The sequence below is a fragment of the Thalassophryne amazonica genome, chromosome 18 (assembly GCF_902500255.1).
Source record: "Thalassophryne amazonica chromosome 18, fThaAma1.1, whole genome shotgun sequence".
Taxonomy (NCBI): Eukaryota; Metazoa; Chordata; class Actinopteri; order Batrachoidiformes; family Batrachoididae; genus Thalassophryne; species Thalassophryne amazonica.
In genome coordinates, this window is record NC_047120.1 from 62,892,833 (window position 1) to 62,920,319 (window position 27,487).

Genomic DNA, 27,487 nt, shown 5'->3' on the forward strand with positions numbered 1-27,487 from the left:
TTGGACTGGCCCAATCACAGCTTGCGGCTATATTTAGTAGTTGTTTTTGTCAAAACTATTTTATTATTTATCGCACCCCTTAGCACTTTTCAACCATTTTTTTTAAATGTGCTGATAGACCTGTAAATGTCACATCCTCCTGGTCTAGGCTGCCCAGTGACCTTTGTGCCTCCAAAATGATAAAATAAATTAAATAATGAATAATCACAAAATATTAGCACAATTACATTATGGTCCATTAAACCAGCTTTTGTTGGGTCATTGCACCCTAAAAATAGTTGTCTGATAATCCATTTATTACCATCTTATTTATTTTACATTCCAGTTCAGTTGTTTCAATAATTCGTGGGCATTTTGTTTACATAAACATCAGGGATTGTCAATAAATAGATAAATCAAAGTTTAAATCAAATGACCGTGTTGCTTTAATATGTGTTCGCAGCACGGTGGCTCAGTGGTTCGCACTGTTGTTTCACAGTAAGAAGGTCATGGGATTGATTCCCACCTGTGGCCTTTCTGTGTGGAGTTTGCATGTTCTCCCTGTGTTTGCATGGGTTTCCTCCGGGTGCTCCGGCTCCCTCACACATTTAAAGACATGCAGGTCAGGAGGACTGGAAACTTTATAATTGCCGAGGTCTCCCTTGCAAAAGAGATCTTGATCTCAATGGGAGTAACCTGGTTAAATAAAGGTTAGATTAAATTAAATTAAAGATGAGCACAGACTGAATGGAGTTGATGTTATGACATCTAGTGGTTAGTGGAGGAATTGCATAGTTCCTTCTAGGATATAACCCAAATGTTTTACAATTAAGGCTAAAGAAACAAAAAACTGACTAACCAGACTAATCAGACATAAGTCACATGATGAGAATAATTTTTTTTTTTTTTTTTTTTTTTTATTACTTTGGGCTGAGACGGGGAATGGAGTCGGGGTCACGATTCCTGAAACTACCTGAGGAATCTCAGTTCTCCAAAAACTAATCCTTATGAGTTCACCTCATCGGTCTGCCTCAGACCATGTCCACCAGTTTGAATTTGCCCTCCTGTTTAACTGGCAAAACATTAATGAAGGTCTTGTAGAGGACGGCGCCCTTTGGCAGCTTGACGATGACGTCATTAACCTCTGGGCTGTAAGGAGGTGGGATGTAGACCTCCTTGGTAAAGCGCACGTGACCATCTTCCAGGGCGAACAGTGTCTTATTGGTGCCCATCCCAACCTACAGGACAGTCAAACAAGGACACGACGAGAACAGGAAGTGAGACCACAACAGAGATGGCACATTTTTAATCATTCAGCCTCTTAAAGTTCAGAAATTACAAGACTCTTCAAAAAGAGTTGTCCAAGTAAAACCACTTTCATTCATCTTTTGACTTGTTTCTTATCTCCATCTCTTTTTTTTTGTTGCTGTTTTTAGGGGGAAGATTCCAATAATCTATGGTAAAGAAATGTACTTTCACTTTTTAATACAGATTAAAAACAAATTTAAATGAGTAATTTTTTGGTGAGTTTAATGGCCTAAACCAACTTTTTTAAAACTCGCTATTTTTTTTTCTTACACACGACACAAATCCACTTTTTTTTTTTCCCCAGAATATGACATATCCATGTAGTTGTTTTGTATGGAAATAGACATGGCACATATTTCCGAACAAAACAAAGATTTCTGTTAAAACAAACAAACAAGCCAAACAAAAAAAAAAAAAACAGGATGTACAAATGATGATGAATTCATTACCCTCACTATGAAATGTCATGTTTTTCTTCAAAAATGTCCTATGTGCTACGTATGTACAGAGCAACGTCCTACTTTTATTTTGGATGCTGACATTATTTTACTTTCTACTCAGTAACAGACAGACAAACAAAACAAAACAGAATTTTTTTTTTTTAAAAACTACCAGGTTCAAAATTATTAGCCCCTTAAGAACTGACCTTTTTATTGAACCATGGCACAAATGACTGTCGTGCAATGATGTGCTTCAACTTTGTAATGCTCACCGACTGTAAAATCAATTTAAAACTGACTGGCAGCAGTCAGGCTAAACCTGCTCAATTTTGTGAATCGTTTCTGGTTGGGTATCACAAAGTTTTTGACAAAGGTTGATGCAATACCTTTCCTAAAGTCGAGTTATTCTGTCAAGTTATAGCAAATGAGAATCCAACATGTGACTGCTTGTGACTGATGCGTTGTACAGGCAGAAAAAAAAAATTTAAGCATGTGGACGAAGGTTCCCCACACCTCCCCATCAAACAACAACTCATACGCCTCATTTGTTTATGTAGGATACAGTAAGCTTGGATTCTTTCTGAATGCATCTTGTACAATCAGATACAGAAAACTTTAATTTGGACGACAGTAGGGATGGGTATCGAGAACCGGTTCCTTTTGGGTATTAAGAAATGATTTGATCCACTGACATCAATAACCTTTTTACTTAACGATTCCCTTATCAGTCCTTCAGAGTGGCCGTTGTTTTTGGGGGTGTTTGTCAGGAAAATTATAATTTCTCTACATTGATTACAGACCCTGCAGCGGGTCTGTAATCAACTTTTTTGCAGCGCTGCTTTGCTTTGAACCTTGAACCAATCCAAGCAGTGATTCGCAGATCGAAGCAGTGCTTCGATCATTGCTTCGTTGATTAATTTTTTTCTTTTGCTTTCCCCCGCTAAAACCCTAAAGAGCATATGACTGTGAGTATTATTTACCTTTTTGATGTTAAACCGACCTGTTATGGTCTTCTGAAACAGTTGATAGATGTATTTTATAACTTAAAAACGGGACCAACGCTAACACGTTAGCATGTCTATGGCATTTTCAATGTTAAAGTTAGCATTAAGCAGTTGCAGCTGTCAAGTGTTTATCGTAAGAGTCAAATGTATTACAAATTGTAATATTTTTTAAATTTATTTTTGTTTATATATTAATAATAATAGCAAGCACAACAATAATAGTAATAATACCTATTCTAATGATTATATACAATTTTAGAGAAAGAGACAAAAAGAACCTGAATAAAAACACAACAGAAAATATAAAACCGCCTACAACCCCTGGCAAAAATTATGGAATCACCGGCGTCGGAGGATGTTCATTCAGTTGTTTAATTTTGTAGAAAAAAAGCAGATCACAGACATGACACAAAACTAAAGTCATTTCAAATGGCAACTTTCTGGCTTTAAGAAACACTATAAGAAATCAGGAAAAAAAATTGTGGCAGTCAGTAACGATTACTTTTTTAGACCAAGCAGAGGGAAAAAAATATGGAATCACTCAATTCTGAGGAAAAAATTATGGAATCATGAAAAACAAAAGAACGCTCCAACACATCACTAGTATTTTGTTGCACCACCTCTGGCTTTTATAACATCTTGCAGTCTCTGAGGCATGGACTTAATGAGTGACAAACAGTACTCTTCATCAATCTGGCTCCAACTTTCTCTAATTGCTGTTGCCAGATCAGCTTTGCAGGTTGGAGCCTTGTCATGGACCATTTTCTTCAACTTCCACCAAAGATTTTCAATTGGATTAAGATCCAGACTATTTGCAGGCCATGACATTGACCCTATGTGTCTTTTTGCAAGGAATGTTTTCACAGTTTTTGCTCTATGGCAAGATGCATTATCATCTTGAAAAATGATTTCATCATCCCCAAACATCCTTTCAATTGATGGGATAAGAAAAGTGTCCAAAATATCAATGTAAACTTGTGCATTTATTGATGATGTAATGACAGCCATCTCCCCAGTGCCTTTACCTGACATGCAGCACCATATCATCAATCACTGTGGAAATTTACATGTTCTCTTCAGGCAGTCATCTTTATAAATCTCATTGGAACGGCACCAAACAAAAGTTCATCATCACCTTGCCCAATGCACATTTGAGATTCATCACTGAATATGACTTTCATCCAGTCATCCACAGTCCACGATTGCTTTTCCTTAGCCCATTGTAACCTTGGTTTTTCTGTTTAAGTGTTAATGATGGCTTTCATTTAGCTTTTCTGTACGTAAATCCCATTTCCTTTAGGCGGTTTCTTACAGTTCGGTCACAAACGTTGACTCCAGTTTCCTCCCATTCGTTCCTCATTTGTTGTGTTGTGCATTTTCGATTTTTGAGACATATTGCTTTAAGTTTTCTGTCTTGACGCTTTGATGTCTTCCTTGGTCTACCAGTATGTTTGCCTTTAACAACCTTCCCATGTTGTTTGTATTGGGTCCAGAGTTTAGACACAGCCGACTGTGAACAACCAACATCTTTTGCAACATTGCGTGATGATTTACCCTCTTTTAAGAGTTTGATCATCCTCTCCTTTGTTTCAATTGACATCTCTCGTGTTGGAGCCATGATTCATGTCAGTCCAGTTGGTGCAACAGCTCTCCAAGGTGTGATCACTCCTTTTTAGATGCAGACTAATGAGCAGATCTGATTTGATGCAGGTGTTAGTTTTGGGGATGAAAATTTACAGGGTGATTCCATAATTTATTCCTCAGAATTGAGTGAGTCCATATTTTTTTCCCTCTGCTTGGTCTAAAAAAGTAACCGTTACTGACTGCCACAATTATTTTTCCTGATTTCTTATAGTGTTTCTTAAAGCCAGAAAGTTGCCATTTGAAATGACTTTAGTTTTGTGTCATGTCTGTGATCTGCTTTTTTTCCACAAAATTAAACAACTGAATGAACATCCTCCGAGGCCGGCGATTCCATAATTATTGCCAGGGGTTGTAACAATGAACATACATAAATAAATAAATACATACATACATACATACATACAGACATAAATAAGTGTTTCCTGTGAACACCTAGTGACTCTTACACCTCCATTTCATCCCTGTCTTATTTAAGTTTAATGACAGTTTGTTTTGGTCAAACCATATTTTCAATTTGTTAATTTCTTCAGTGATTTCCTCCAGAACTATCTGCCAAGCTAGAAAACTGCTGCATCCTAGTAAGAGCAGAATACTACTGGAATGAATTTGAATAAGGAAATGGATGCTGCACTCACTGCAGTTTATTGTCTGGAATAGTCGCAAATTGCATTTCAGAGGTTCCAGAATTCAAACATTTTCGTGTGGGTGGTGTTGGGGGGTAATCTGGGGTTTCAGCTTTTTTTTTGTTTTTCACCACTTTCATCCCTGAATATGTCAATCGTGAGTCACTTATGTGCGAAATAAAGTTGCTAACTGGGCCTCCTGCATTGTTGCGAGAAAGAAACGAGAATGGTCCTCCGTTCTGCTCACACAGCTCCAAATGCTGCGCGGCTCTCTGCTGAGTCAAGTTAGAACGATAGAATCCAGTTGGAATTATTAACTTCAGAGTGAAACCATTTTGTTTATTTTTATTTATGTCAAGAGATCAAGGATAGAGTGACCAATTTCAGATTTATTTACTTTAAGACTCAATGAAATACATAGAAAACCTGTAAAGCCTACTTTTAGTACAAAATTCACAAGAGGTATCGATAAGGGAATCGATAAGGAATCGGATCGATAAGCAGAATCGATAATGGCATCGATAGATAAAATCTTATCAATACCCATCCCTAGACGACAGCAAACTAAAAATTTTGTTGGTAGCTAAAAACTCAAAACATGCAAAGTCGGTGAATACGGGACGTTCTCGTACGAATGCATGAGACTCAGAAAGCTGAACTTACGTGAGCTCCTGGGTGATACCTCATTATCCGCTGTGTGGCGAGGATGTTCCCAGCGTGGACAAAGTTTCCTTGGAAACAGGAGAGATGTGACATCATCATATTACTGTGATTATGCATAAAAAAATTTAATCTGCGCAAACAGAAAAACCACTCAAGAGTATCGCGCTGCCCATCATGGCACAACTACATAAAAAAATGCTTTTAAAATTTTGGTTGCAAAGTGGTTCAAAGTTTTAAAATGGCCACCTGTCACTTTTCAGAAGCTGGCAGAAAAACACAAATGAACAGAATGCAAAATCGCTGTCTTTTCCCTTAAAAGTTTAGAGGAAAAAAGCAACTGAAGCAGTGCAGCTTCATCTGTGTCGTGCTGCCGGTAATGATGTTTTATTAACAGACTTTCTGGAGAACAGCAGCTCCAAGTGGCGTGGGTTACCATCCTGTTTCTTGAAGCCGTATCTGCGTCCAGCGCGTCTTCCAGTGCTGTTCCGAGTGGAACCACCAGTCTTCTTCGAAGCAAATCTCACAGAGTCCAGAAGTGATGACTGACAGGGCACCAGCAAGCCTGAACCCAGAAGAGACAAAAACACACCTGTGATTTTCAACAGAATAAAACAGGAGTCAAGGACTTGACAATTTCAAACAGATTAAAACTTGACTCTACGATTCAGTAATTTAAAACAAAATAAAACAGGAGTCAGGGACTTGACAATTTTAAACAGATTAAAACTCAACTCAGGGACTCAGTGATTTAAAATAAAATAAAATAAAACAAAACAGGAGCTGACAACTCAGATTTTCAACAAACACAAATACAACTCAGTGATTTTCAGACAGAAACAGGAGCCAGCAATTCAATAACCTGAAACAGACTAAAGCCGAGTCAACATCTTAGCCCCTTAAAACAGACTAATACAAAATGAAGGACTCAGATTTAATACAAAGTAAAAGAGGAGTTGATGACGCAGTGATTTTCAACAGACAAAAACAACTCACAACTCTGATTCAGCAATTTAAAACAGATTAAAACTGGAGTCGACGACTCTGTAATGCAAAATGGACTAAAACTGGAGTCGACGACTCAGTAATGCAAAATGGACTAAAACTGGAGTCGACAACTCGGTAACGCAAAACGAACCAAAACAGGAGTCGTGACTCAGTAATGCAAAACGGATTAAAACAGGCGTGGACGACTCAGTAATGCAAAACGGATTAAAACAGGCGTGGACGACTCGGTAACATAAAACGGACTAAAACAGCACTCGAGAATCGGTAATGTAAAACGGACTAAAACAGCACTCGGGAATCGGTAATGTAAAACGGACTAAAACAGCACTCGGGAATCGGTAATGTAAAACAGACTAAAACAGCACTCGGGAATCGGTAATGTAAAACGGACTAAAACAGCACTCGGGAATCGGTAATGTAAAACGGACTAAAACAGTACTCGCGGCTCAGTAATGTAAAACGGACTAAAACAGTACTCGCGGCTCAGTAACGTAAAACGGACTAAAACAGGAGTCAGCGGCTCAGTAACGTAAAACGGACTAAAACAGGAGTCAGCGGCTCAGTAACGTAAAACGGACTAAAACAGGAGTCAGCGGCTCAGTAACGTAAAACGGACTAAAACAGGAGTCAGCGGCTCAGTAACGTAAATGAACTAAAACAGGAGTCGACCACTCAGTAACGTGAAATGAACTAAAACAGGAGTCGACCACTCAGTAATGTGAAATTAACTAAAATGGGAGTCGACAACCTGGTAAGGTAAAATAGACTAAAACAGGAATCGACCACTCAGTAATGTGAAACGAACTAAAATGGGAGTCGACAACCTGGTAAGGTAAAATGGACTAAAACAGGAATCGACCACTCAGTAATGTGAAATGAACTATAATGGGAGTCGATGACTCGGTAAGGTAAAATGGACTAAAACAGAAATCGACCACTCAGTAATGTGAAATAAACTAAAACGGGAGTCGACAACCTAGTAAGGTAAAATGGACTAAAACAGGAGTCGACCACTCAGTAATGTGAAATGAACTATAATGGGAGTCAATGACTCGGTAAGGTAAAATGGACTAAAACAGAAGTCAACCACTCGGTAATGTGAAATAAACTAAAATGGGAGTCGACAACCTGGTAAGGTAAAATGGACTAAAACAGAAGTCAACCACTCGGTAATGTGAAATAAACTAAAATGGGAGTCGACAACCTGGTAAGGTAAAATGGACTAAAACGGGAGTCGACCACTCGGTAATGTGAAATGAACTAAAACGGGAGTCGACGACTCGGTAAGGTAAAATGGACTAAAACGGGAGTCGACCACTCGGTAATGTGAAATGAACTAAAACGGGAGTCGATGACTCGGTAAGGTAAAATGGACTAAAACGGGAGTCGACCACTCGGTAATGTGAAATGAACTAAAACGGGAGTCGACGACTCGGTAAGGTAAAATGGACTAAAACGGGAGTCGACCACTGGGTAATGTGAAATGAACTAAAACGGGAGTCGACGACTCGGTAAGGTAAAATGGACTAAAACGGGAGTCGACCACTCGGTAATGTGAAATGAACTAAAACGGGAGTCGACGACTCGGTAAGGTAAAATGGACTAAAACGGGAGTCGACCACTCGGTAATGTGAAATGAACTAAAACGGGAGTCGACGACTCGGTAAGGTAAAATGGACTAAAACGGGAGTCGACCACTCGGTAATGTGAAATGGACTAAAACGGGAGTCGACGACTCGGTAAGGTAAAATGGACTAAAACGGGAGTCGACGACTCGGTAATGTGAAATGAACTAAAACGGGAGTCGACGACTCGGTAAGGTAAAATGGACTAAAACGGGAGTCGACCACTCGGTAATGTGAAATGAACTAAAACGGGAGTCGACGACTCGGTAATGTGAAATGAACTAAAACGGGAGTCGACGACTCGGTAATGTGAAATGAACTAAAACGGGAGTCGACGACTCGGTAAGGTAAAATGGACTAAAACGGGAGTCGACCACTCGGTAATGTGAAATGAACTAAAACGGGAGTCGACGACTCGGTAAGGTAAAATGGACTAAAACGGGAGTCGACCACTCGGTAATGTGAAATGAACTAAAACGGGAGTCGACGACTCGGTAATGTGAAATGAACTAAAACGGGAGTCGACGACTCGGTAATGTGAAATGAACTAAAACGGGAGTCGACGACTCGGTAAGGTAAAATGGACTAAAACGGGAGTCGACGACTCGGTAATGTGAAATGAACTAAAACGGGAGTCGACGACTCGGTAATGTGAAATGAACTAAAACGGGAGTCGACGACTCGGTAATGTGAAATGAACTAAAACGGGAGTCGACCACTCGGTAATGTGAAATGAACTAAAACGGGAGTCGACCACTCGGTAATGTGAAATGAACTAAAACGGGAGTCGACCACTCGGTAATGTGAAATGAACTAAAACGGGAGTCGACCACTCGGTAATGTGAAATGAACTAAAACGGGAGTCGACCACTCGGTAATGTGAAATGAACTAAAACGGGAGTCGACGACTCGGTAATGTGAAATGAACTAAAACGGGAGTCGACCACTCGGTAATGTGAAATGAACTAAAACGGGAGTCGACGACTCGGTAATGTGAAATGAACTAAAACGGGAGTCGACCACTCGGTAATGTGAAATGAACTAAAACGGGAGTCGATGACTCGGTAATGTGAAATGAACTAAAACAGGAGTCAACAACGAAAACAGCAGTTAGTTGTGTGACGGTGTAATTTGTAAACCAGTGGGTTTTTTTAATTACTGGTTTTAATTGTTTACAACTGGTTTTAATTGGTAAGAGACGTGCCTGCGAGCAGAACAGATTTTCAGGAAAATCCCTTTAAAACTGGTGGAATCCCAGTATTAGATGAACCTGTTGCTAATTTGGATTCTGGACCATTTATGTTGACTTTTTTTTTTTTTTTTTTATACACAATACAACTATTTAATCCCCCCCCCCCTACACACACACACACACACACACACACACACACACACACACACACACACACACACACACACACACACACCAAAAAAGCCTTTGTTTCAAAAGGTAAAATGTCACTGTCTTTGTTTAGATCACGTAACATCTTATTACACTTAACACTTTATACACCAAATGCACAGTTAAATAAAATAGCCCACTAATTAATTAGTTGTGTATTTTAGTATAAACAATAATTACTGAAACGGACAAAAATATCTTGGCAGACAAACTCAGCAGACCATAAAACTGCTCCAAGACAGCCGAATCAACTGTTGTCGCTTTATTATAAGTAATGACAATAGTTCCGAGGTTACAGTTAAATGTGAACATTTTAAGGATTTTAAACCTGTCCTGGAGCTCCGCAGCAAGGATAAGAGCGCCGCCATCATCAATTACGTCACTACGTCACTGCCGCAGACGGAATTGTGTCACTACCGGTTAATACTGCTGCATTCAGGAGTCAACCGTAAAGCTAATTTGAGACCTTATTATATACCTTTTAATATGACCTTCTTTTATAAAATTAATCTGGAAGCGATGTGAAGTTTGTATGGATTTGTAGGGAAAACCCAAAGACGAGCAAAGGTACAAGAACAACGTCTGATTTTCTCTACCGTGTGTATCGTTTTTCCTCTGAATTTGAATGCAGCATTTTCTTGTAACCCGGGAATTCAAATGGACTTTTAGCTCGTGAGCCGCCAGTCGTGGTTTTCGGTAAGTATTCTCCATAATTAATTAAATATCTGACCGTAAATGTGACAAACTATTAACGTCGCCACAGCTCATGTGACGTGCGCAGACTTTAACTTCAGTTTAAATTAAGTTAAACGTCTATGTGATTATTTATTTATTATATTACTATTTATGTATGATTATTAACTTTGTCTCATTTTAATGTCTGGTAATTGTGGATGACATTTGTCTCCAAATATAAAAATGCGATATAACAGATTACATATTATATTATATAATAGTTTTTTGTGACTTAAAGTAAACTTGATAAGGTGTGACGTCACTGTATTTTTTATTGTAAAGATATATGTTAAATAAAAAAATCTATCTGATCAATGCATCTGAAATGATTAATAAATTTAAAAAAATCAGTAACTACACTGAACAAAAATATAAATGCAATACTTTTATTTTGCTTCCATTTTTCATGAGCTGAACTCAAAGATCTATAACATTTTCTCCATACAAAAAAAGACCTATTTCTCTCAAATATTGTTAACAAATATGTCTAAATCTGTGTTAGTGAGCATTGTGCTGTGCAATCAAACTGTACATTTCAGAGTGGCCTTTTGTTGTGGCCAGCCTAAGGCACACCTGTGCAGTAATCATGCTGTCTAATCAGCATCTTGATATGCCACACCTGTGAGGTGGATGGATTATCTCGGCAAAGGGGAAGTGCTCGCTAACACAGATTTAGACATATTTGTGAACAATATTTGAGAGAAATAGGTCTTTTGTGTGTATAGAAAATGCTTTAGACCTTTGAGTTCAGCTCATGAAAAATGGGAGCAAAAACAAAAGTGCTGCATTTATATTTTTGTTCAGTGTATTTTGACAAGTGATTTGCCAGTCATCAAGAAAAGTGTTCAGGCCGACAACAAATTATTAATTTTATTATTGATTAATCTGTTTGTGGTTGTGATGAAGTGCTAAACTTGTAAAATATTCTAAACTAGAAATTGCACACAGAGTGCATCCTTCTGCCATTGTATTACCTGCTGACCGCTTTGAACTTCGGAAATCTTTGGACACCATGTTTTGACTTTTCTGATGTCATAAAGGTGGTTTATCATATAGATAAAAGGAAAGATGGCCTGGCAAGTTAATTGACTCGTCACTGATCCAACAAATATCTACACAAAATTTTAATGATCACATGCCCACCTAGTTAAAAACCAGAGTCAAACAACGGCTTCATTTTGATCTTGTTTATGAAGTTTGTATCTTGTATTTGCACTAACAATTCTTGTATTTGAAGGATCATGTACAGCGACAGCAGTGACTTGGAGGAGGAGTTTCCTGTGTGTGACTTCCTGCAGTCTGGGCGATGTCACAGCCAGGTCACATCAGACACGCCGGATTTAACGGTCCTGCTGGAGGAGTCGGACCGGGAGGAGGCCCCACCTGCAGCAGGTACAGGAGCAGCAGATGTGATTGTGATGAGCAGTGACTCTGATGATGATGCACCGTACATCCCTCTGGCACAGAGACTCAAACAGAAGCAGGGCATTTTGATTTCAGCGCCCTCTGCTGTCAGCAAAGAAACTGATTTTAGCAGCTCTGAACCTTCCCTCCAGCAGGCAACAACAGGGAGTCACGGGTTTTTGGAGAAGTATCATTGCTTTGCAAAGGGCAGCAGCACCTCAGCGACCAGGAGGAGACCTGCCAAGAGTACAGCAGAGGAGGTGCAGACCTCTAGGGAGGAGGCTGAGAAGAAGAGGCAGGCCAGGGAGGTACTGAAGGAGGAGCAGGAGAAACAGAAAGTAGAGAGGAGAGCTCTGGCAGAGGCTGCTAAAGCCCTGAGGCCAGAGGAGAGCATCAAACACATGGTGGTGGTCGTGGATCCAGGTAGGACCAGGATTCAGATTGAAGCTCTCAAACTGAAACAAAAATCATTGCTTTTTTGAGTCATTTATCACAGAAAATGACACAATGATTTGTTCTGCTTTTGCTGAAAGAGGCAGAATGTTTCTGGGTTCATTGTGGGATTGAGTTTGTGCATTGCAGCTCTCTTACAGCTGGAAGGCGGAGCCACTCTGTTGGCATCAGTGCAGGCTCTGGGTTGTAGCTGTGCCATCGAGAAACAGCCCCTCCCACGCAGTGTCAGCTGGAGGAGGAGGTCGCCATGTGCACAGGTAGGGTGCTTTTACATGACATTGTTCTCTTTAAAAGTGCTACTTGGTGCACATTTTTGGGAAGTTTTCTGATACTCGATCAAACTAAAGCTGCAACATAAGATGTGTTGTGAAATATTTCTTGCGTTTCCTTCAAATGCATGCAGTCACTGTTCAAGATGAAATTTAAGAGACAGAACTGGTGCCCCCTACTGAGCAATTTACCCCCACTCCCAATGCGCCTCAAGCCTATCATAAATAATGAAAAGCTGCTACATCTATAAAACTAGCAGTAACCTCTGCAACACACTGGAGGAAATGCTCCGAAGTCCGGTGAGAGCTGTGCCGCTCACGGGAGCTTGTTACACAATGATGGGTTTTAAATGCATGATGGGAAAAGGTCAAGGACTATGGTAAGGTAGTCCTAGGCCTCAGTTACACTGCCAGATTTATGTGCATATCTGATTTGAATCTGATTCCATTAGGGCTGCAAATCGATTAATTGGATTACAAAAAGTTTTCGAGGCAAATTCTTTGCTTCGTTTAATGTTGTAGTATATATGAGAGGCCTACGTGGCTGTAACGCCACCAGAAAAAACTGAGAAGAAGACAATCGAGCATGTGCATAACCTGTATAATAGCTAATCAATGTGGCACAACTTTCCAACACCACACACAGAGTAAAATAAAGCATTTTAAGAGAAAGAGAGTCCACGCTGATCATCTGAAATACATTTAAAGTGAACCAGTGTGTTTGTGTATTTTTAAAAAATACACAGTTTGGTCCACTGGCTGCTCTCCGCTCTATGCGCACTTCAAGTACATCAGGTGTAACTATTCAAAAACCGCCTTTATTCAGATTTGATCAGCGTTTTCATCGACAGGGTACAGACCGGATTTATCAATATGGCTTTTGCGGAAAAGCTGCACTCCAGAGCCCAGTTTTTCGGAGGCTGTGTTCACGTTCACACACAGCCTGACTGACTGAGGATTACACTGACTGCTTGCCCTTACAGTCTGGGAAAGATCCGAAACTCGTAAAGATGTGAAAAAATAAATAATTACCCAGGAAAACAAAGGGAATGCCCTAAATTTGACAGTGTGATGGTGCAGTAATATTGTGCCAACACTGGACTATTAATGTTTAAAAATGCAAAAGTACTTTTTATCTGATTACCTGATTAATCAATAAAATAATAGATTGAATACTCAGTCTCAAAAATAATAGATAGTTCCAGACCTGGATTTCATCTTGCAACTTTGAACAGGCAAAAGTCAATTGAAATCCATTTTTTTCTAACTCCGCTTCAAGCTGTATTACTAGGTGATTTAAATTGTGATTCATGTCACATTTTTGCAAATCTGTTTTGGTTTGAATGCTCAGATTGGATTCCTGGTGTTTTGTTACGTGTGTGACTTTTCACATCGTGCAAATCTCACTGGGGAGCTTCATGTGGTGAGAGGTGCAGTAACAAATGCCCCCACCACTGTCTCCCCACTCTGGTCAGTTTTCACACTCCTCCAATAAATTTGTCACTGCTTGCTCCAAAAAAGAAAACAAAATGTTTGACATGACATGTGTTTACAAGGAAGTGCTGCATGATGACTGCCATTGTCCAGCTGAACCAGCCAGTGAGGGTGTGTGTGTATATGGCCAGAGATTAAGGTGACAACTCATGGTCCTCCCCAAAGATATGCTGCACCACACTTTGCCTTCATGCCCTGCTGAGCACTATGTCATTACTATGGCAATCATTGTGTATAAGAGGTAAATGAGGGTTGCTACACAGACACACAGATCAGATCTTGTCATTTGCTTTATAATATGTGGACCGTCGATCAGTTTTTAAACTGCCATTCTGAACAACACCATAAAGGATTCAAAAAGTGAGGCAAATGTTTTTGTGTATGAAAGCTCTTCTTGGGAATGTCAGAAAAAGTGTTAAACCATGTGATGTTGCTGTTGGTCATAATGTTTGGGTTGCAACACTGTGAAGAGCTATCCTTTATGGATGCATTATGATAGGCGCGAGAATCACAGTGCATTATGGGAAAAGAACAGTGGTGGAGCAGTGTGAAAAATATTCAATTCAAAGATGTTTATTGTCAACTGTGTTGTAGCTTTGACTCATCTTAGAACAACACAAACAAACATACAAAAGTGGAATCTGTACATTAAAACTCCAACTTTCACTTTGACATGTTTGTTTTTTTTCTGGGGATCTCAGCCTGATGGTGATGAGTGTGTACCAGAGGCCCACGTTGTAATCCAGATGATTGTGGACAACTTTATCACTCTGATCCACAACTACAGTCAGGTTGGTGCTGTTGCTTTTATCAATGAGACGCCCGACCTCGAAAACGAGGTGAAATTAAACTTTAATGAGCCTCCAGAAGGAAAAGGGGTTGTTTGTACGAATATGAAGCAGCCGTGAGAATAAAATAAAGATGAGCAACGCCAATTGAAGGGAAAACGTACCCTAGAACATTACAGCTTCAGAACATAATTGTATGTGGACATAAATTACAGGCATAAACATGTGAATTAAAGGAAAACACGAAATCTAAGTGGGCGCTCACATCATGGAATGACAACACAATTTTTATTTGTATCTAGCAAAGTTTATGGTACTTTGAGCATCATGCACCTCTTGTGTTCTCACTGTTTCTTCTCATAACTACAATGTTACAGCAAATTAATTAAATAGCGACTAATTGGGTAACAGTCTAACAATTTCTGAGGAACACATGAGCAGAAAATGTTTGCTTGCGAGTTTTCAAGTTAGCCACAGGCTAATGAGCAAAGCTGGTTGGCTTGGCGAGCTGTTGTAAGGACTGAGTCAAAGTATATTCGAGCCACAGGCTCTGAGGCCAAGACTAAGGCCGCAGGCTCCAAGGCCAAGAATAAAGCTAAAGACTTCCCGACCAACACTAAGGCCACAGGCTCCGAGGCCAAGAACAAGGCCACAGGCTCCGAGGCCAAGAACAAGGCCACAGGCTCCGAGGCCAAGAACAAGGCCACAGGCTCCGAGGCCAAGAACAAGGCCACAGGCTCCGAGGCCAAGAATAAGGCCAAAGACGTCCAGGCCAAGACTAAGGCCACAAGCTCCGAGGCCAAGAACAAGGCCACAAGCTCCGAGGCCAAGAACAAGGCCACAGGCTCCGAGGCCAAGAACAAGGCCACAGGCTCCGAGGCCAAGAACAAGGCCACAGGCTCCGAGGCCAAGAACAAGGCCACAGGCTCCGAGGCCAAGAACAAGGCCACAGGCTCCGAGGCCAAGAACAAGGCCACAAGCTCCAAGGCCAAGAATAAAGCCAAAGACGTCCAGACCAAGACTAAGGCCACAGACTCCGAGGCCAAGAATAAGCTACAGCTTTGATGTTTCAGGCCAAGGGCAAGGCTGGCTTTCAAAATTCAGTCAACAATAACTACCTTTAACTGTGCCTTACAACTTGCTAGTTATGACATTTGGACTTAAGCACTGAGTTTCACTCAATTTCTACAGCTTTTTTCGTTGTCTTTGGTAGTGACATTTTGTTAAGTGTCTCTACCTGTACAGTTGTGTTCAAAATAATAGCAGTGTTTAAAAAAGTGAGTAAAACTCAAAATCCTTGTAATGGCTTATATTTCCAGATATGCATATGCATTGGGAAGACATCACATTCTATTCCAAAAAAAAAAAAAAGAAAGAAAGAAAGAAAAATGTATCTTTTTTGTACATTTTGCACATTTAGTTGTAAATTTAACAGTATAAACAGTGCGTCCGAGCAGGTTGATCAGTTTAGGTGACCTTTCACCTTATATAACCCAGGAGCAGAGGCTTGGTCGTTCAGATCGCGGCCCGACTCTGACGTCCTGGATGCAGGAGCGACAGAGGAGCTGCCCTGATAAAATTCTCAGCCTGGTGGTTATTGACCTGGAGAAATACTTCAGGTAGGATGTGTTCAGTTGTCTTCTTTTAGTCTTGTTCATGTTGTGTAGGTGTAACTTTTGGCTTCCAGTCACCATCAGTTTATATTGTTCTTTGCTGGTTTAGATGACGTTTTCTCCGTAGTTTGAAAGAAGCTTTAAAGACATTTTGATGGTGGATTTGAGGGCTTGTTTGTACTTAAGTTCCACCTGCTTCTTTTCCTGCTAATTCTGTTTTTGTGAAGACGACAGATTCCAAATTAAAACTAAAAATCACCAGAATCACAACATCTCTGGGCTCAGTCAAAATCCAAAACCTGGAAGAGTTAAAGTTTAACTGGGGAATTTGTGCCGTTGATGCATTAAGTCACAGTTTGAGCGATACTCAGAAAGAAGAGTCGTTATTTTGATGCTTATTTGGTGTTTGATGGTGCGGAAAGATGAGAAAACAAGAAACAACCTTAAAACTGTCTGAAAGTGAGCTTTTTGTTGTAGATCCCAGAAGTCACAAAGCCAGAAGAGGTTTCAGGAGGCTGTCACGGGGAAGGAGCAGGCACCCGCGAAACAAGCCGCTAAGAAGAGAAAGAAGACCGACGAAACTGAGGGCCTTCCGCAGGTGTCGCGAGTCGAAGTGGAGGAGGTAAAGCAGATGTTTGTACCTCCAATAGGGAGCAGAGTTCATTAATATTGAGAATCTGCCAAGTCTGTTGGCATGCGTTTGGAGCAAACCCTCATAAGATGCCATGACCTCCTGGTTAGCAGGTATTCTAGTGTAATTTATGTCATCCTGTGTATAAAGTAAAGCATTTTTCATGATAGATGTTTGTTAAATTATTCACATTTTTGCCATCTAATAACTCACCAGGCTCTAGTGCATCTCCAGCTCCACGCTGGCGTCCCAGTTCACTTCTTACCAACCTGGAACGACTTCTCTGATCATATCACCATGGCAACCAAAGCAGTAGCAGAGGCTCCCTTCAAGTACACAAGCCTCCACTTCTTTCCCCCCCGCCTTTTGTCAAAGGTTTTTCTTTTTCATCCACATCACACATTATTTCTCACGTTTGTGTTTTAAGGAGAGAGCGGGAGAAGACAGGCTTTTCTTTCTACCTGGAGAGTGAGTGGGCAGGCGGGCAGCGGGTGGATAAATCTGGGAAAGGATTGCTGCAGGTGTGGAAGAGACAGATCCAGCAGTTTCACAGAGTCAGTCCAGACATGGCCTCTGCCATCGTGGCAGCTTTCCCATCTCCCCGGCGGCTCCAGCAGGTACGCCGACAATGCGCTAACCGCAGCGCTAACCCTGTCTGTGTTCATCCACACCAGGAGTCGCAATGGCGAAAACTAGGAGATGTCCCACTCTCCACAACGATAACCCTGTACTGAATAAAACAAAGATCAACAGTGTTTGAATATATCCAATTGTCTACTGCAGCCAGGTGATGTGGGTGTGGTCTCTAGACATCACGTATCAATGAACCACACAAATGAAATGTGCTGTTAATTCCTCCTGTGACAGCAACTTGGGCATGATGTCCCAGATGTTAACGTTGTGTCTCAAATAGCTGGCATTAGCTAGTTCAACAAGCTAGTTGGCTAACAAGATATACTCAACAAAAATATAAACGCAACACTTTTGGTTTTGCTCCCATTTTGTATGAGATGAACTCAAAGATCTAAAACTTTTTCCACATACACAATATCACCATTTCTCTCAAATATTGTTCACAAACTAGTCTAAATCTGTGATAGTGAGCACTTCTCCTTTGCTGAGATAATCCATCCCACCTCACAGGTGTGCCATACCAAGATGTTGATTAGACACCATGATTAGTGCACAGGTGTGCCTTAGACTGCCCACAATAAAAGGCCACTCTGAAAGGTGCAGTTTTATCACACAGCACAATGCCACAGATGTCGCAAGATTTGAGGGAGCGTGCAATTGGCATGCTGACAGCAGGAATGTCAACCAGAGCTGTTGCTCGTGTATTGAATGTTCATGTCTCTACCATAAGCCGTCTCCAAAGTCGTTTCAGAGAATTTGGCAGTACATCCAACCAGCCTCACAACCGCAGACCACGTGTAACTACACCAGCCCAGGACCTCCACATCCAGCATGTTCACCTCCAAGATTGTCTGAGACCAGCCACTCGGACAGCTGCTGGAACAATCGGTTTGCATAACCAAAGAATTTCTGCACAAACTGTCAGAAACCGTCTCAGGGAAGCTCATCTGCATGCTCGTCGTCCTCATCGGGGTCTCGACCTGACTACAGTTCGTCGTCGTAACCGACTTGAGTGGGCAAATGCTCACATTTGCTGGCGTTTGGCACGTTGGAGAGGTGTTCTCTTAACGGATGATGCGAAGGAGATGTGTTGCACTGCATGAGGCAAATGGTGGTCACACCAGATACTGACTGGTATCCCCCCCCAATAAAACAAAACTGCACCTTTCAGAGTGGCCTTTTATTGTGGGCAGTCTAAGGCACACCTGTGCACTAATCATGGTGTCTAATCAGCATCTTGGTATGGCACACCTGTGAGGTGGGATGGATTATCTCAGCAAAGGAGAAGTGCTCACTATCACAGACTTCGACTGGTTTGTGAACAATATTTGAGGGAAATGGTGATATTGTGTATGTGGAAAAAGTTTTAGATCTTTGAGTTCATCTCATACAAAATAGGAGCAAAACCAAAAGTGTTGCGTTTATATTTTTGTTGAGTATAGTTAAACACTTTTTGTTGGTATTGTTAGATGTTCTCCATGATGTTAATACACTTCAAAGGCACCTTGTGCAAAAAACATAATCAGTTCTTTGAGGTTCTTCCACCAGGCTACCATCACAGAAAGACTGAACTCTCCTGACTCATCAGTTTTCTGATCACGATGTTGTCTTGTAGGAATGTTCCACAGTGTTCCCTGTGTCTATCCACAGGCTTATAGTCGCTGTAAGACCGAACAAGAGAAGATGTCCCTGCTGTCGGACCTTCTGATTCGCAGAGGAGAAGGTGTGACCTCCACAACTCGACGGGTTGGTCCGGAGCTTTCCAAGCGTCTCTTCCTCTTGATGAACTGCCCGGATCCTGAGCAGATCCTGGACTCCACAGTTTGACCTCTGACCTCCTGTGGCCCTCAGCAGGCTGTGTACTCCACGGTTTGATGTCACTCATCCAGATTTAATAATCAGTCCTCATTTCGTGCAGCATTCAGAAGTGGAGGCTGAATGCAAGTGGAACAATCTCACTTTTCCTGTTGTTATAATTATTATCCTGTTTAATAAGACTCTTTTCCCATATTTAGTTTTGTGTGGTGCATGAAGTTTCTTTGTTCAAACCGTTTATTGACAAACGCTGCGCGGGATGCAAGAATTCTTGCAGACAAATCAATGTTTTATATTAAACATGAGGTTTAGGGTGAGATTTTTAACGCGACTCCTGATTTGATCATTTCTGTGTTTGAATCTGCACATTATTATTATTTTTCTGTTTTGGAATTGTGTTTGTTGTGATAGCATGTGGCCACCAGGGGTCAGAGGTGTGCCATAATAAAGTGTTAAGAGTCAGATTTGGGGGTGGGGGGGTGGCTGAGCATGTGTCAGGATTTTGGAGGCTGGATAAATGATCAGGCAGGCAGAAAATGCATCCTGCAAACTAAGGACGGGGAAGATAAATATGCAGAAAGAAAACAGTGCAGGGTTTTGATAAATGGCGCCGATAAATTTGGGAGGATTTCCTGTATGTGCCGAGATAAGATTTCAAACAAAGGGTGTGTGCTGCTCTTTTACATCTATCTTTAGGTTTGGCTGTGTCAGTCTGGGTTAAAGTGAACCTGGTTTGTTAAACCTGATCTCTTCCCTGTTAAAGATGACTCACTGACATGTCAGCGTGCACACGTACGTGCAGCTGCTTCATGCATAAACAAGAAAAGGGGAAAAGCCAGAGTTAAGGATTTATCAGTTTAATTGATCAGCTTTCTTATCGATTTGAATGGATTTGAATTAATCCTCACCCAGCGTGTTCACTCTGTCACCGTGGCAACAAATGAATCTGATGTCAGAGCAGGAATGTAAACGCCTGCCGTGATGTCACGGCTGCAGCTGTTGCAGCTGCGTGTGTCCGTTCACACTGCAGCGGAGTGAAAGGCGGAGACACACGTGACCCGAGCCCCTCCCACTCTGCTGTGAAGTTGCGCCCAGTCTCGCCACACGGACATGTAAAAATCGACCCTTGAACCAGCAGGAACGTCTGCGTCCCACCTCAGACCACCACCTGTCAACTTCTCATCAATCTGCAGATCAGGAGTGTTTGCTGTCGATTGGTTATTCCGTGCAGCAAAAAGCAAAACTGGATGCTATCTCGTAACTCTGCCTCAGCACGCCATCAGTATTCACGTGGGGGAAATCGCCACCCAAACCTCCATGTCCCGCCGCGTTCATTCTTTCCTGTGAACACTCGACTCAGCAGCCGCCTCAATCTCTTGATACACAAACTGGAATCTGTCTTTCATACGGGAGCTGAAAACACTACAGGGGAGTTCAGAGAGTCACCAGGCAGATTTTCCGAACCACATGTAGCCAAAAAAGGAATGCAGAGAAATATGTTATTTTACAAGCAAACGCAATGTGCAAAAAAAAAAAGTTCCAATATTTGTAGATGATACAGCAACTAGGCTCATAGGGAAGTGCAAAGTAAAAATACTGCATTACTGGTCAAACTGTGAAGCGTCCGGGATGAAAATCAGCACATCCAAATCCGAGGCCATGGTTCTCGACCAGAAAAAGGTGCTTTGCTCTCTTCAGGTCGGTGGAGTGTCCTTGCCTCAAGTGGAGAAGTTTAAGTATCTCGGGGTCTTGTTCATGAGTGAGGGACAGATGGAGCGTGAAATTGATAGACAGATCGGTGCAGCGTCTGCAGTGATGCGGTCGCTGTGTCGGACCGTCATGGTGAAGAGAGAGCTGAGTAGGAGGGGGAAAGCTCTCGATTTACCGATCAATCTACGTTCCGATCCTCACCTGTGGTCATGAGATTTGGCTCATGACCGAAAACAAGATCGCGAGTACAAGCGGCCGAGATGAGTTTCCTCCGCAGGGTGGCTGGGCGCTCCCTTAGAGATAGGGTGAGGAGCTCGGTCACTCGGTAGGAGCTCAGAGTCGAGCCGCTGCTCCTCCACATTCCGGATGCCCCCTGGATGCCTCGCTGGAGAGGTGTTCCGGGCACGTCCCATTGGGAGGAGGCCCCGGGGAAGACCCAGGACACACTGGAGGGACTACATCTCTGGCTGGTTTGGGAACGCCTTGGGGTTCCCCCGGAGGAGCTGAGCTAGGTGTGTGTGGATCAGGATGTCTGGGCGGCTTTGCTTGAGCTGCTGCCCCCGCGACCCCACTCCGAATAAAGTGGAAGAAAATGGATGGATGGATGGATGGATGGTCAAAGTCCTGCATTCCTAACTTCATTTTTTTAAATCAAGTTTTCATCTTAATTAGATTAATTGACTTTTCTTAGTGAAATCAATGACGAAATCAGTGTCCACTGCTTGAGCTGTGGACAAAGGCGTGCAAAAATATGGCCAAGGTACATAAACTAAGGCTGATTTCTGAACACTGCTGCCTGCAGACTGAGGTACTGCAGTGCAAAGTCACTGTCGTCAGATTAATTGTTTAAAATAAATATGCATTAAAAAGTGTAACTAGAGAGTCCTTATTTGGCTTCCCTGATTGCCTTAGAATGCAGGATAAAGTCATTAGATTTGTTTTTATTTCTGGGGAGGTGTTGGGGGGGGGGGGGTGATGCCCAATGCCCCCAGACCAAATCATCTCACCACCCCCCTGGTCACCTGAAGCTAGCTCCGCCCCTGGAAGTCTGAACTTGCAGTAATTACATCAGTTTAAAAGAAATAACAGTATGTATTTTATTCTTTGGTTTCCATCGTGGTGCCACAGGACGCCTGTGACGTCACTGTGAATGCATCATCAATAAACAGCTTATGGGTTCATTCCTTCAGCAGCAGAACAGCAGATCCTTACGTGTCCTGTAACAGCATCCGTCTCTGCGTCCACCAGCGGCATCATGTCTGCACGGCGTCTTCAGCAGCAACATCTGCCACATAAGACAGGAGCAGGTCAGAGGGAAGAGAGACACACGAGACCTTCATCATCAGTAAAACAGAAAAATACAAATTAGTTTAAAAAAAAAATAGAATGCAGGAAGTCACCAATATTAAAATGATTTATGATGGCCAAAATAAGTGAAGTTGCAAGCACATTATAAACCTCAGAATAAAACAAAACCTAACCATTTGAATGTTTCTTCAGGAATAAACGAGAACAGAATCTGGAGAGGTGCACAGAGAGCAGCAGGGTTTTTTTTTTTTTTTTTTTTGTCAATAAAAGAAACCTGCAGAGAAATTGCTGAAGGAGTCATTGGGGTCTTGAATAGTGTCGGTAAAATCTGGCAACTTTATGTTGTGCTTTCAACTTTGGTCTTATTGTCTAAAATTTGAGATGCTGTTTACAAAAATTATATACACAATTAAAAAAAAAGATTTTCTCCAGGAATATTTAGTTTCATTCTTCCTCAAACATTTTATTTACAGTTAGGCTTAAAGTTTTTGGACATTTATGTTCACCTCCCACAAAACAGGAAGTGGAAATGGAATTTTAATCATTTGTGTTATAATGGCAAAGGTGACCAACTCGATTTGAGAAGGAACCTGCACTTGGGAAAAAAAAAAAATCTGTTTAGTTTCAACAGAAAAACCTGAAACTTAATCCTCAGCCATGAACCCCAACCCCTTAACCATAACACCAATCCTAAACCTTAACCTTAACCCTACATGCGCCACTTAACGAGCCCAACTCAAAAGACTACAAACCAGGGTCGAATCCAGACAGAAAGAGGGTGTTGTGGGGGTTATCCTGAAGTATTTAATTAATATGTACAGTAGTGTTCAGAATAATAGTAGTGCTATGTGACTAAAAAGATTAATCCAGGTTTTGAGTATATTTCTTATTGTTACATGAGAAACAAGGTACCAGTAGATTCAGTAGATTCTCACAAATCCAACAAGACCAAGCATTCATGATATGCACACTCTTAAGGCTATGAAATTGGGCTATTAGTAAAAAAAAAAAAAAGTAGAAAAGGGGGTGTTCACAATAATAGTAGTGTGGCATTCAGTCAGTGAGTTCGTCAATATTGTGGAACAAACAGGTGTGAATCAGGTGTCCCCTATTTAAGGATGAAGCCAGCACCTGTTGAACATACTTTTCTCTTTGAAAGCCTGAGGAAAATGGGACGTTCAAGACATTGTTCAGGAGAACAGCGTAGTTTGATTAAAAAGTTGATTGGAGAGGGGAAAACTTATACACAGGTGCAAAAAATTATAGGCTGTTCATCTACAATGATCTCCAATGCTTTAAAATGGACAAAAAAAAAAAAAAAAAACAGATGCGTGGAAGAAAACGGAAAACAACCATCAAAATGGATAGAATAACAACCAGAATGGCAAAGGCTCACCCAGTGATCAGCTCCAGGATGATCAAAGACAGTCTGGAGTTACCTGTAAGTGCTTTGACAGTTAGAAGACGCCTGTGTGAAGCTAATTTATTTGCAAGAATCCCCCGCAAAGTCCCTATGTTAAATAAAAGACACATGCAGAAGAGGTTACAATTTGCCAAAGAACACATCAACTGGCCTAAAGAGAAATGGAGGAATATTTTGTGGACTGATGAGAGTAAAATTGTTCTTTTTTGGTCCAAGGGCCGCAGACAGTTTGTGAGATGACCCCCAAACTCTGAATTCAAGCCACAGTTCACGTTGAAGACAGTGAAGCATGGTGGTGCAAGCATCATGATATGGGCATGTTTCTCCTACTATGGTGTTGGGCTTATATATTGCATACCAGGTATCATGGATCAGTTTGGATATGTCAAAATACTTGAAGAGGTCATGTTGCCTTATGCTGAAGAGGACATGCCCTTGAAATGGGTGTTTCAACAAGACAATGACCCCAAGCACACTAGTAAACGAGCAAAATCTTGGTTCCAAACCAACAAATTAATGTTTTGGAGTGGCCTGCCCAATCCCCGGATCTAAATCCAATTGAGAACTTGTGGGGTGACATCAGAAAAGCTGTTTCTGAAGCAAAACCAAGAAATGTGAATGAATTGTGGAATGTTGTTAAAGAATCTTGGAGGGGATAGCTGAAAGGTGCCACAAGTTGGTTGACTTTATGCCTCGCAGAAGTGATCATGAAAAACTGTGGTTATAAAACTAAATACTAGTTTAGTGATTCACAGGATTGCGAAAAAGCAGTTTGAACATAATAGTTTTGAGTATGTAGCGTCAACAGCAGATGCTACTATTATTGTGAACACCCCCTTTTCTACTTTTTTTTTTACTAATAGCCCAATTTCATAGCCTTAAGAGTGTGCATATAATGAATGCTTGGTCTTGTTGGATTTGTGAGAATCTACTGGTACCTTGTTTCCCATGTAACAATAAGAAATCTACTCAAAACCTGGATTAATAATTTTAGTCACATAGCACTACTATTATTCTGAACGCTACTGTAGGTTAAAGTCTTTCTATAATATGATGCTGCATTAGAAAAGAGCAACAATGGTTAGTGAGTGAAATATTATATTGTTCAGCAGGAGAACAATTTGCTGTTTTCTTCACCATCTCCTCCTTGTTTGACCTTAAACTCGAGGATGTGATCTGAAAAGGGTTTCTATAAAAAGGTAGATGGTGAACACTTTGGTTTGGCCGTAAAAAAAAAAAATTCGGATGATTTAATTTATTTATTAATTTTTGATTTAATCCCTGTTCCTGACGGCAAAAGCATGTTGACTTGAGTTATTACACATCTCCGGCTGGTCGCTGTCTGTACTTGCGACCTGTGATTGAAAGCCACGAGCCAAAGGAGTCAATGACTCCTGTCCGCCACCTTCGCACAAAATTTCCGCTTCATATAAAGTTGAATAAATGATATTGAATGCAGCCTTGGCCATGGTGTTGCTCTCTATCAGCACTACCTCAGGCCCTGTGTACTTCCTGCTGTCTACCCCATTACCCATGATGGAGTGAAATATCCATCACTTCAACTCGCCAGTCAGCAACAGCCGACGAACGCTACTCAATAACGCAAAATGTGCACTGAGGTCGTCTGTTAGCATCACAACTGACTGTCGCACAATTTTCACCGACACAAAACGTCTTTGCTCTTTCATAAAGTCAAGACACTCGGCATCTGGAAGATCGGCGACAAAGACTTCTTTTTCCAATAACGTCTTCAGCCGTCGAGCTGGATGATGTATTCGCTCAGTGCTTCAGCATACATGGAAGTAGAAAGAATAACGTGCCGGCGGAAAAATTCAGGCTTCATTGGCGCTTTAAAAATGGCCGATAGATCACAGACAGCAAGTTGCTGTTCCAGTCTCAAACAGTCACCTCTTTACTTTTGTCTGTAATGCGGTGGACTATCAGGAAAAACATCAGGTTTTAATAATAAACTCACAAATTTCAGAACTGAGCATTATGAAAATTCAGTAAAGTATGTCTTTTATAATATATTCCAATTCTAAAGTAGAACTCTACTAGTGTATACGAAGGTATATCTTAAAAAAAAAAAAAAAAAAAAAGTAGAATGGAATAGAGTAGAGTTGAGCCACTTAGGTGTCTGGTCTTGAGAACCAGGGATGGTAGGTTGAAAAGGTTTTTTATCCCATAGGGAACTCTCCCTACCCACCCAAGCAGCTCAATGAATTTGACATCATGTATATAAGTGATATTTACACAATAAGGGTAACAAACAAAATATACAACAACATATACAAGAAATATATAGTACTGCATAATATATAGGAATTAGCTTCTAAAACCTAAATATTTATACAGGAGAAGATTGTTATAGACTAGTAGTAAAATAAATTAGTAGGCTAAGGTATAAATATAGTTAATTTATTATAGAAACAGAAGCTGTGATGTAATATGTTTTAGGTATCGAGCTAAAGTACACCCTACTAATTTACTATAGGAAGACAAAATACATATTCTATATGCTATCTAATGGAAACCCCAAAATAGGATACTATATATTATTATCTATTAAAGAACCCATAAACTGAAGTATACTAAAAATCTACACCATGTAAAAAGTCATTTGTATGGCCTTTCCAGACTCCTCCCATGCCCAAGTTTTTGCTTCAGCCATCACTGAGGCTGCAGTCCTTCTGGACTGCCAGGACCCATCTGCTGATTCCAGAGACCTCTGTGCTAACCAAACATGAAAGGCCTCCTTCTTCAGCCTGACGGCTTCCCTTACTGCTGGAGTCCACGATCTTGGGTTGCTGCCACCACAAGCATCGACAACCTTTTGGCCACAACTCAAAGCAGCCGCTTCAGCAATGGAGGCCTTGAACATGGACCACTCTGCTTCCATGTCCCCGACCTCCCTCAGAATCTGGGAGGAGTTTCTTTGGAGGCGTGAGATGAAGGCCATCTGCACAGGCTCTTCCACCAAACGTTCCCAGAAAACCCTCACCACACGTTTAGGTCTTCCAGGTCAGCTAGGTAGCTTACCCCGCCATCTAGGCCTGATCACCACCTGGTGATCAGTTGACAGCTTCGGCACTCTCTTCACCCAAGTGTCTACGACATACGGTCGCAGGTCTGATGACACAATTACAAAATCGATCATCGACCTTTGACCTAGGGTGTTCTGGTACCACATGTACTCATGAACACCTTTATGCTCGAACAAGGTGTTTGTTATGGACAATCCATGACTAGCACAGACGTCCAATAATGAAACACCACTCAGATTCAGATCAAGGGAGCCATTTCTCCCAGTCACTCCTCTCCAAGTTTCACCATTTTTGCCCATGTGAGCATTGAAGTCCCCCAGTAGAACTAAGGAGTCTCCAGTCAGAACCTTTTCCAGGATTTCACTTAGGGTCTCCAAGACAGTTGGATACTCTGAACTGCTATTTGGTGAAAAAGGCACAAACAACAGTCAGAAATCTTTAGGTTTAGAGTCAGGATAAGGGTTAAGGTTGGGG

The 27,487-nt window shown here is 41.3% G+C and overlaps 2 protein-coding genes across 2 annotated transcripts; one reads left to right on the forward strand and one right to left on the reverse strand.

Annotated features, from left to right (window-relative positions):
* Positions 1 to 605: 605 nt before the first annotated feature.
* Positions 606 to 10,087, reverse strand: mrpl27 (mitochondrial ribosomal protein L27). The gene is made up of 4 exons (XM_034193729.1): positions 10,022 to 10,087; positions 6,095 to 6,223; positions 5,662 to 5,729; positions 606 to 1,217 (listed from the first exon to the last, which is right to left on the reverse strand). The coding sequence occupies exons 1-4, from the start codon at positions 10,062 to 10,064 to the stop codon at positions 1,011 to 1,013; spliced, it is 447 nt and encodes a 148-aa protein (XP_034049620.1). The 5' UTR covers positions 10,065 to 10,087; the 3' UTR covers positions 606 to 1,010.
* A 184-nt stretch (positions 10,088 to 10,271) lies between these two features.
* On the forward strand, positions 10,272 to 19,782 carry eme1 (essential meiotic structure-specific endonuclease 1). Its single transcript, XM_034194628.1, has 9 exons — positions 10,272 to 10,389; positions 11,666 to 12,255; positions 12,415 to 12,542; positions 14,750 to 14,839; positions 16,334 to 16,455; positions 16,927 to 17,071; positions 17,297 to 17,412; positions 17,508 to 17,697; positions 19,364 to 19,782. The coding sequence occupies exons 2-9, from the start codon at positions 11,670 to 11,672 to the stop codon at positions 19,538 to 19,540; spliced, it is 1,554 nt and encodes a 517-aa protein (XP_034050519.1). The 5' UTR covers positions 10,272 to 10,389; positions 11,666 to 11,669; the 3' UTR covers positions 19,541 to 19,782.
* Positions 19,783 to 27,487: the final 7,705 nt, after the last annotated feature.

Bases quoted from the DNA above. Each gene is read 5' to 3' on its own strand.
- mrpl27 (XM_034193729.1), bottom strand. From the start codon at position 10,064: ATGATGGCGGCGCTCTTATCCTTGCTGCGGAGCTCCAGGACAG. The intron at 6,224-10,021 runs GTTTAAAATCCT...TTCTGGGTTCAG, and splicing joins GCTGCGGAGCTCCAGGACAG to GCTTGCTGGTGCCCTGTCAG. The intron at 5,730-6,094 runs GTAACCCACGCC...CCTGTTTCCAAG, and splicing joins CGGCTTCAAGAAACAGGATG to GAAACTTTGTCCACGCTGGG.
- eme1 (XM_034194628.1), top strand. From the start codon at position 11,670: ATGTACAGCGACAGCAGTGACTTGGAGGAGGAGTTTCCTGTGTGTGAC. The intron at 14,840-16,333 runs GTTGGTGCTGTT...TATATAACCCAG, and splicing joins TGATCCACAACTACAGTCAG to GAGCAGAGGCTTGGTCGTTC. The intron at 17,413-17,507 runs GTACACAAGCCT...TTGTGTTTTAAG, and splicing joins GTAGCAGAGGCTCCCTTCAA to GAGAGAGCGGGAGAAGACAG.